This window comes from Anomalospiza imberbis, chromosome 5 (assembly GCF_031753505.1).
Source record: "Anomalospiza imberbis isolate Cuckoo-Finch-1a 21T00152 chromosome 5, ASM3175350v1, whole genome shotgun sequence".
NCBI lineage: Eukaryota > Metazoa > Chordata > Aves > Passeriformes > Viduidae > Anomalospiza > Anomalospiza imberbis.
The window spans coordinates 19,327,634-19,338,398 of record NC_089685.1 but is presented as its reverse complement, the minus strand read 5'-3'; the positions used below and the strand labels follow the sequence as shown (position 1 = coordinate 19,338,398).

At 38.0% G+C, this 10,765-nt stretch overlaps 1 protein-coding gene across 1 annotated transcript in view; it reads left to right on the top strand.

Moving 5' to 3' along the window:
* Nucleotides 1–6,939: 6,939 nt before the first annotated feature.
* IL17REL (interleukin 17 receptor E like) overlaps nucleotides 6,940–10,765 on the top strand; it is a 43,276-nt gene continuing 39,450 nt past the window's right edge. The window contains exon 1 of the mRNA XM_068189785.1: nucleotides 6,940–7,142. Within this exon, the coding sequence (XP_068045886.1) occupies nucleotides 7,041–7,142 (102 nt within the window). The 5' untranslated portion in view covers nucleotides 6,940–7,040. The remainder of the gene's footprint in view (nucleotides 7,143–10,765) is intronic.

Sequence of the window (10,765 nt, the reverse complement as noted above, 5' to 3'; positions counted from 1 at the left end):
ATTAATTGTATATCTGCTACAATCCTATCAATTTTACAAGTAGGAAAAGTTAGGTTGATGGTGCACTATTTTTTTGAAAGCTTCAAAGAAATAGTTATAGTTCTACCTAAAAATAAACATCTGACTTTCTAAATCTCATGCATGAAAGTGGAAAAAGACTAGACAGTGTAGAAGTTCTTAATGAATCTTTTAAAGTAAAAAGATATTAATATGTAGAATAGTGTGAACGTAACTTAACTGTTTCCTTAATGGTTTGTGTTACTTTATGTGGTAAAACACTTTGTTTAACTGAATCTGTATCTTTAAGAGTTTATGTTTTCTATCAAGTGAAGCTTGGCTTTGGTTATCCATGTTAAATATAAGTAGATATTACTTTTGTAAATGATTTAGGTGGGAAAAAAATGAAGGGAAATTGCACAGCTAATGGAATTTCCTTTCCACAAAATGCTTATACCAACAAAGCAGACAAAGGCACTTTAACCTCCTTTTGAGTCAAATGGCTTGAGGTGTTCTCTTCTAAAGAGTGGGAGCATTTTAAACAGCTCCTGATTTTTTTTTTTTTTTAAGTTTTGCTGTCAGGAGTGACTATGAAGTAACAAAGCATATATAATAGGAGATATTTGCATTTCTCTTGGGGAGCTAAAGTGTTTTAATAAGAAGTGAAGAAAATAGCATTCATCAAAAAGAAAGAGAAAAACTAAATAGGCTAAACAGGATGATTGAGTTAATATTTGAATTGACCATGAGTAATGGTTAAGATACACTCATGTATCTGAAGTTTTTTAGTCATCTTAGATTAACAAGGGTGAGGAATAGATGGGAATAAAAAAAGAGGTTGTAGTAGAGGTGCCAGCCATAGATTGTGCCTTCCAGTGAAGATGAACATCCCAGGGCTCCCTGCCTGGCCATGGCTCCCTTTCTGCTGTGTTCAGCGCAGTGGAGACTGGACAATCTGCCAGATGCAGGACTTCTCCCTGCACGCCTTGTAAACTAGGAGCTCCACCAAGGATACCTCTCTGGAGGCTGAATTTTCTTGTATCCTTCAAGAAGAAAAATCATGGAGGTAAGAGTCAGGCTTTTAAAATCATAATCAGGGTAGGGCTTGCTGCTGACATGAAAAGCAGGCAGACAAAGTTTCACTGTAAATCTCACTCCATGTGCCAATGTTTTTGTAACTCAAAATAACACCCCCCGCCCATATTACTTTCTTTACAAAAGGATTTTTTTGTATTGATGTTTGGCACAGAGTAAATCTTGATAGCTTGAAGTTTAACTAGGGTCTGCTGGTAGATCTGTTTCCACAGCACAGCTAGAAAGCCTGTTAAAAGGACAAAAATCATATCCCTCTCTGAGTTCAGCCTGGTGAGGTAAATGTGTATGTGCCATGTTAGAAGAGTTTCTGCTTGGAAATGTGCCATTTCCTGCCTTGCTGGGTATCACTAGAATTAATGCCATGGCCTACTGCTTAGCTTATACCAGGAGTTAGGTTCCTAGCTTAAAAAAACAGCTATGTAAAATGAAGAAAACATTTAGCTGGGTAAAATAAAGAAAAAAAGCAGACTGAAGCATCTCCTGAAAAAAATAAATTGTGTATACATGGTGCATGAATGATTTACTTTTAGTTGCAACCCCTCCAAATGTGCTAATAATTCCAGTTTCTCTGAGCTTTAAGTTTGTAAAAGTTTAGAATGTCTATAAAAGTTTTGGAGAATTGTGAATATGCTTTATTTTTATTATTATTTTATTTTTTTCTAAATAGATTTTTTTGAACACTCAAGTTTTTAGTTTTCTTCTTTAATAATTCCATTAAAAATTCATAGGGGTCTAAAATTATTTTCTTAAATAATTAAAAAAGACATTTATTTTATTTCTTTAATAATGCATAGGACTTCCAGCAACCTAATTTGGAGCTAGATTATCTTTAAAATTCCCTTCTATCCCAAACCACTTTTTGATTGTATGATTCTAATGTTAGGAAAAGAAAGTCTTCAGCATCTGTGGGTTGTAAGCAGTGCACCTAATGTGCTGCCTGCTGCGACGTTTGCCGTCATTGCTGAATGCTTGTGACTCTTGAAGGAAAGGGATGGTGGGTGAGGACAGTGAGGGCCCCACTGGATCACACAGATGAAATGAGTAGTGGTTGTCTTCGGACTGTGGATCAGTAACTTGTTGAGTACAGAAGCACTGGGCAGGTTGTGTTTCACCAGCCTGTCTTGTGTCTCTCTGGGGTATAGGTGTATCCTAGAGTGTCGTTATGATGCTCGTATCCCCAGTCGCGTGTTCTGTTTTTGCTGGATATTCTATTCTGTGCCTTCAAGAGGGGCTCGGAGAGCGAAGGTGGGGAGAAGAAGAAGCACAGAGTTTGTTATCAGCCTGCACTCACTCCTCCACACTCTGCTGGAACACAGAACTCCACTGTGTTGTCTGGGCACGGATAGGGCAGAACACCACGCTCCTTTGTTTTTAGTTAGTTTAGCTAGCTGAGGCAGTCCAGGTTTCCCCAGGTTTTCTTTTCCTTTTCTTGGATCCGTTTGAGCCTGCTCCGGACTGGGACCCGGGGAAACACCAAGAGCTTGCACTTTGTGGCCTACGGGGCCCTGCTCTGGGCAGCAGCCTTTTCCAGTGCCGGAGGGACTGATAACAGAGACACCACGCACCAGAGAGGTTTTCTGAACCTGTCATCTCTTCAGAGCAGCAAATGGGTTTTGTCATCTGGTATTGTTCATTTTGTGTGTTGGGGAGTGCTTTGCTGCTGCATTTCCCTGTGGAATAGTGTCACCCTCCTGGAAGACCCCTATATCTGTGACTGTTAGAATGATCCTTACTTCCTCTTTGTACCCCATTAGCCCAGAGCCAGATAACCCAGACCTCCCAGACCTTAGATAAAAAACCCCACCACCATTGTCCCCAGAGAATAAACACCTGGATGCTGAGCCTCTGCGAATATCTCGCCTGGTTTCTGAAGCTTCTTATCCCTGCAGGTCCCCCAAGGCTGGGCTAGCTTAGCAGTTCAGGGGGGCTGACAGGGGGGAAAGCTTCACTTTGTCTGTTAAATAAACAGTTTTTTTCCACTTCTCTCTGAGGAAATTCTTCCCAAACCAACTGGGGGGAGGGGCCGTGTGGGTTTGCTTTCTTGGGGGGCCCCTTTTGGGGATTTTCTCCCAAATTTGCCCTAAACCAGGACAAGGTGCCCTGCTGGTACCTCTGCTGAGCACCTGCCCTGGCTGCACAGGCTCACTCTGGGCAGGAGATATAGGCACAATCCCAGAAAAATGCAGTTCCCAAGCAGCTCTGAATCCCTTGTGAGTATTTTGTTGTGATGACAGTAGCACCTCACACCGCTCCACTCCAGAGCATGCCCGACATGACGAGAAGCTGTTAAAGTTATAAACAGCTGTGCTATGGTCGATGTAAGTGGTTCTGGGAAAAGATGACTGTTGCTTGGAGCAGGCAATACAACTGCACATAGAGTTAAAATAATAGCCAGGGCACTGTTATAGTATTGTATGTGTGCCTGTGTTGGTGAAACTGGGAAGAACATAGTGATATGTTACAGGATCCTCTTGAAAAATGTAGTGTGAATGTGGCTATTGTGCTGCAAAGAAGGCTGGGACTTCTCCAACATGGATGTGACAGGGACATGCCTTCCAGCGCAGACATGGACGTTAATTTAACAAAGTCAAAAAATAATGCAGCCAAAGCAGAAATCTCTTTGGAGTTATGTGCTTAAAGTCCAACACATCAGGTCACAAAATCCATTTCTGGCTGCTTAGGTATGTCTGGTAATACGTCTGTCCTAACTTTCATTTTCAAATGTTTCTCGTACACGCTTGACCAGTGGTGGAATGATGTTCTCTTTTGAAGGGGGCCAAGTACGTATCCAAGCATGCAAAATTTGTAAGAATGAGACTAATTAAGAAAAAGGTACCTGAGCTGATGGTCCAGAGATCTTACTTGACCCAAGAGAAAATGGGGAGAGCAAAATACTGGATTTCATTCTGTACTCTAAGGTCCACCTGTGCATTTTATTAAAAAACATCCTGAACCACCAAGCCACCATCGTGAAATGTTCAAGATTTGGACCTTCTTGGACTGTGAAATGTTTAGATTCTGGCTTTTCTATGTTCTTGACCAGTGCTCTAATAAAGATTTAGGGTGCATAATATCCGTACTACTAAAGTGCAAAAGGAGGCCCTTCCTATTAAGAGGTTTTAAAGAGTCTTTTTTCTGAAGATGGAGGGAACATCAGTAGAAACAGAACAGTATCTTTTGCTATCATCCGTTCTTCAGGGATAAAGTAATGAAAGCATCAAACTAAAGACAAATGTGGATTAAAATATAGGTAAGATATAGTAAGTAACAAGGACTAAAAGACATTTGTTAGAAATAAATTATTTTCAAAATTATGATCAACAATTAGAGTCCCATTTGAGCAGGGAGCCTAAGAGATATTGTCCCTGTAAATTTCAAATGCATCAATCCTTTTTCATAACTGATAGTTCTCAAAAAATGTGGCATGGGTCAATTATACTGCCCAGCTTTTAGTGAGAATCTTAATGGGGGTTCCGAAACCTGATGTAATGCAAACAGTGGATGAACACAGTAATTCCAGGATACAAATCATGCAGGAACAGTAAAGTAGCTTGTTTAGACAGGATTTTAAAAGAAAAGTTCAAATGAAGCAAATAACAATAAAGTTGTTGCCTGTTGAACTTAGTAACAGCTTCAGTCCACACAGAAATTGTCTTGACTGGAATACTGTTCCTGCATAGAAAGAGTACATTGTTAGATCTGTGCTATGATCAGCTTTATTCAGAATGTGACAGAGCTGCCCTAAGAAATACCAGAAACAGTAAGAGAATAAAATTTCTTAAGGTGAATCACACTGTCAATTTCTGTGGAAACTGAAGGGGAATGTGTGGAGGTAAATATACTAAGGAGAGTCAAAATGGCATTTGCTACAGAGTAAAACATCCTTGAACTGCTCACTCCTGAATATTGTCTGCAGGACCTTCATCTCACAAAAGGGTATAGTAAAAATGAAGAGGTATATTACTTATAGTAGAAAATATAGGGGGGGTATGCTGGAAAACAATACAGCTGTGACTGTTTTGCAAAGGTGAGATGAAAATGGATATTCTGTATTTTTTATAGCAACAAGGGGCAACCCAACTGAACTATTTGGAAGCAGTTTTAAAATCCAAACAAAGAAAATAAACATAGGTTAATTGTACAACTCATGGCTCCAAGGAGATTTGAAAATGGAAAGCATAATGCAAAGAGTTGTTTTGCAAATAAGAACATTCCAGAAGCAGCCATTAAAACCAGTGATGTGCACGTGGCTTTTGGGTCAGTAAATCTGTAAGATCCAGGTCACTGAAACTTGTCAGCATACATGTTAAAATAGTCCATGGAAGAAGGATATTTAACTTCTTTCTTATTTCTTCTAAGCATCCTCTGATTCTCTTAGGCACAGGAGAGTGGACTGGGCAGATTTTTGATCTTGAATATTATTGTGCGGTGATGTGTCACATCCCACTCCTGTGAGTACTCAGGATTAACTGATGCCCATGGTCAAAGTTTTTCTGGACCTATTTGGCAATGGGCCTGGGGGCTTTGAGGGTAGTTTGGTGGTCTCAATCCACCTTTGCTGGATTGACCCTTCCTCAATAGCTCCTGACTCCTTCTCGTCATCACCTCTGTGCTTTACGTGGTCACCATGGACCAGAACAGGGAAGTGGGCCCCAGAAGGGTGCTGCCCTACCTCCACAGGGGCCCCCTTTCCAGCCACTACCTGTTCTAACTTGCCTGCTTGAGTGGCCACCACTGTTTGAGGCATAGCAACACATTAACTCCTTAATATCCAAGCTTCTAGAAGATGACAAAATTTAATTGTAGATTTTAACCAAAACATTTAAATTACATTTTGTTCAGTATGGTGATTGATGCTGCTTATCTAAAAAATAAAGTCTTCTAGGAAAATTGGCAAACTGGACTCTAAACATGGCAAAAATTGGCAAACATGGAGTATCTAAAATACAAGTACAGTAGATACATTGGCAGAGAAGACATTGTATTTTATGTGTAAAGCCAGATCCTAGTGGATGCTGTTAGTTGTATATTCCCCACTGTAACTGATGTAAAGGGTTTTATAAGAGCACTGAGTACCTGGGGCACTGTCCCACTGAAAGATATCTCTCAGTGGTGAGCAAGCCCTCTGTGGAGGAAAACTCCCTATTCCCCTTAGGCATGTCACATGTAGTCTCCATACGAACCAGAGAGTGTGGTTTTGAAATACTTGTTCCTTTCAAAGGGTAGTGGGACTGTGTGAAGTGTAGCACCCAGAGAGGCATTCCTGGACATTCTGTTATGCTAACAGGTATTGAGGTATTGTGACTCACTCCTACCCTGCTTTCAGATTGGTGGTGTTGAGCTTTGAAAAAACATGCATATTTCCAAAGCTGGAGATAAGCTATACAACAAAACGCTTCTATTGATACAATTAGATAAAAAATTGTGAAAAAAATTTCAACTCTCAGATTTCTTGGGTGAAATAATCTGGAATTCCTGCTGATGAAAAAGAAGAAACTAGTCTTCCAAGACCACCCACCTTGGCAAAGCTGGTTTCCTTATTGAAAGCACTAGAAAACCAGGAAAATAAGACTGCATTTGAATACACATGAACTTGTCTGGTACATCACTCTAGAAACAAACTTCCCATTTATATATGGAATTTACAGAAAAGAAATCTGTTGAAGCTGATCTAATGCTAATGTGATGAAATCCAGAAGGAAGAGGCTTTTACTGTGATTGTCAGAAATCACTGTTTCCTATTTTTCAGTTTGGAGCATACGAAATGAGTATGCTTTATATTTCCTAGAACTAGCAATTTTCTGTCTTTGGAAAGTTTTAGAGGGAGGAGCTCAGAGGTGCTGTGGGAGGGACTAAAATTCATATTAAAGTTTTGGCACGAGAGGGAGAATTGTCAGAGTAGAAGGTTTCTTCTGAGGTTTTGCTTTTTATATTTTTTTAAATTTAGGATGATAAGTACTTATGTTCAGATTCTTCTAATAATTCTCTTTTGGAATGCTGATTGTCAGATTATTCCCAGGATTGAAGAATGTGGACTTTCATGTTCTCAGGTAATCTCTTACTTGTTCCAATTTGCTGTCTATTAATATAGTAGTTATATGCTACCAAAATAATTGTAGGAAAAGCAAGAAAGCAAAAAGGGAAAAATATTTCAGCTGTCCTGAACATTCACTTTATATTCCTGTCATTCTGAATTAAGTATCCAAAGTGGCAAAAATGACTCTGAAAGGGGGTAGGAAAATGCATCTTTACCATTTGCAACTGCTGCTGTTAGTTTAAAATCTATCTTTTTTATTTGAAAAAAAAAGATTTTGTTAATATTCATTACTTTTCCAGAGTCATTTTTTTACAATAGCAGTGGTGCCAGAGATGTGAGAGGGAGGAATGAGAGGTTTCAGAAATTGCTAATTATGTTAGGAACATATGAAACACTGCATTTGCTGTGAATAAATGAATTAAGCATGAGAAAGAGTAAAACATGTTTTTCATTTTGTGGTTTGAATGTAACCAGTATTAGATTTAATGACTTCTGTATGTGCATGAAAGGGGCGTGAACCATACCGTCTCCTTAACAGCTTTGGATTCGTACGATTCCAAATATCCCCGCAAAGGGGCAGTATGGAGATATTCTGCTCTCGGCATTCTGAAATTGTAAACACAGATAGAGTACCTTGAGAGATAAATAAATAATAAAAAAAGGGATTAAACAATAGGCAATCTTTCAGTCTTAGTGGAGGATGATAACTGTGTACTGGCTACAGAGAAGTGAAATTGATATTATGAAAGAATTTGGCTGTCTGTATGAACTTCTGCTTGAAGATGTTGGTATTTAGGACAAGCAGTGAGACATTCTGAAGATTGTTTAAATATGGTGGTACTACCCAGATATTAAGTTAGTTCATGTTAAAGTAATTTATTTTATTTTATTTTATATTTAATATGTGTATCCTGGAAAAACAATAGGAATAAAGATGCTTATAAAATACTAGATTGAGCAAAAAAAACCCCTCTCTCTATTTAAATATTCATGTACTATACTTAATGTTTTCTGTATTCAAGTTCTGTAGTCTCTAGCTACTTAGATGTTTTTAGAATAATAAAATATAGTCATAACAGATTAATCTCTAGAAGTACCCAAATACTTTTCAAGAATTTTTATGTACTTATATTCATGAATGCAAATACACATATATTTTAAATAATTTATGCTCTTTGGTCTGCTACAATGACAGTTTAAAATAGAAGTGATTTGTCATTCTAATTTATCCCTTCAAAGCATGCAGGACTATTAGACTCAGCATGTAAAAATCAACATCAACCTTTTTTGATGGGTTTCAGTCCAGGGGATAGGATTTACCTCTGGGAACCCTAAAGGGTATCTTTCTTTGTCAAACCTTAAGTGTGTATGTTACAAAGACTGATTCACTAATTGCCTACAGACAGAACCCTAAGGTTTGGCAAACTGGATCCCTTTCTTTACCTTCAAGAGTGTGTCTTACACTTTTCCAATTGATTAACTGACAAAGGTGTGTTTTATTTTTCTTATTTACAGGGGAAATACATTGTTTCCAGTATATCAGAATTAATCAATCAATCGATCAATCAATCAGTCATTTGTGGTGTTAGGGACAGGATTCAGTTCATGTTCTATGTGATGTTTCTGCTAGTTGTATTCAGTAGAATCTTGAATGCATTAATGACTTTTTAAGACAAAAATGTTTTCTCAGAGGGAACAATAATGATCTCAACAGGATAAATTGCTGCCAGCATAGCATTTTCAATCTAGTGCAAAGCACTTTAGCTACATGGACTTTAGAATCTCATGACTAGCTTGTTAGAGGAAACTTCTTCCTCCTTTTCCTTTGAAAGTATCTTCAATTTCTCTGCATAACTGACCATGATTTGTGGGCTCAATCCAGCTCATGAGTTATTCTAAAAGGGAGCAGTCAATCTTCCCCATAATGTGTAACTCAGAGTTCTTCATAGGGGCACTAGTCAGGGGTTACAGTTTGCCTTTGTCTCTGTGAAATATGTGTGTACTTCCTTCTGCTATATCACATCAGATCACAAAGTAGAGAATCAATGACTTATTTCTAGGAATTTCCTTAATGTGATAATGAGATATTGTAGTTTTAAAACTATCAGAGATTTCTGCAGCTGCTATTGTTACAAGTGAACATTATAGAATTTTTTTTTCTCATGAAGTTTTCCCAGAAGTTTGTACAGTAAATTTCTCTTTTGCATTCAAACTTGAAGCTGTGTGGTTCTTCATAGGGCAACAGGGATATGAAAAGCAATAATTTGCATTTTTCTGTGTTTTTCAAACTATTGGTATTGTCAGAAGCTTTGTAGCAGGTTTAATAACTGAAACTGTTGAGTTTGACCAGTAGACTAGATTTTAGTGTGGTGGTGTCCACTAGATATTTGTGAGCAGTTTTGACCTCCATGGGTACTCCTTATCAGAGTAAAGCACTGGTTGTACTTAGAAGGCAAATAGTGACATAACTATTTTGAGGCATATGACTTGCAAAACATCTGCATTGAACTGTTATCACAACTCCATGAATTATTCTTAGTTTACCATGGATATTCAGCAAGATATCCTTGCATTACCTTGTGTAAGGCAATATTCAGGTTTCATTACTGTAACACAAACTGCACATCTATTCAGTACAGGAAAGGAAAAAAAAGAACATTGGATGTTTGTGCAAGTATTATGTGAAATTTTAAACAGCATGAAAAATATACAGCCGTGGGTTGAATGATGGCAAATGAACAACTAAGCTTTTATTATGTGTTATGATTTATTTCTCCTTCTTTATTTTAATAGCTTGGCTTTAGAGCTCATGTGGTATTCTAGTATTCAAAGATTAAATGCTATGGGCATGGTCTCCATGCCCCACCCAATAGGAAACACAGTTATCAACCAAGTTTCCCTGTAGAATCATAGGGGAATCCCAGCCTACAATTGAAATTGGGTTTGTGCCCTACTCATTTTACAATCCACATTGTTTGCAGGCTGTACACAAAGACATATGCTTATGCCAAATTTGATTCAACAGCTGGTAAAGATCAAGAGCACTACATTTAAAAAACACTCTCCAGAACACTATGAAATATTATTTGTATTGTCTGCCATTTAATGCAGTAATGCTTCCAAAGTCTCTGGATAAAGAAGGAAACACTAAACTGAATCTGGGATTTCCCTCTAATTATAAAGGTTATTGGCAGTGAATCCTTGATATATAACTGCTGCTTGTTCCTGCTATTCATAATCAAAATACATGGTGGTTCTTTACTGGATATTTATACCATGGATCAGTCCATCTTTGCTGAATACTACTCACTGCAAAACCAGTGATATAGTCCACAAAGTCAGCTGACATAAATTGCTATTCTTTGTTAATTATTAAGCAATTAATATTTTAAAAGTGATCCCAAGCCTCTAGAAAATGGGCATGATTATGTGAGTGACATAAGTCAGTTGTCCTCTAAAATCTGATTGGAAACATAAATTTAGACATGGCAAATGTCTAAAGAGACTGATCAGAGACCTGGCTTCCTCCAGGTGAGTGAGAGAGATACATCATGGAATCCCATCATAGGAATACAATTCAACACAGACTTTTTTGGGTATGCATTGATATATCTGATGACTGAAGGAGATGCATAA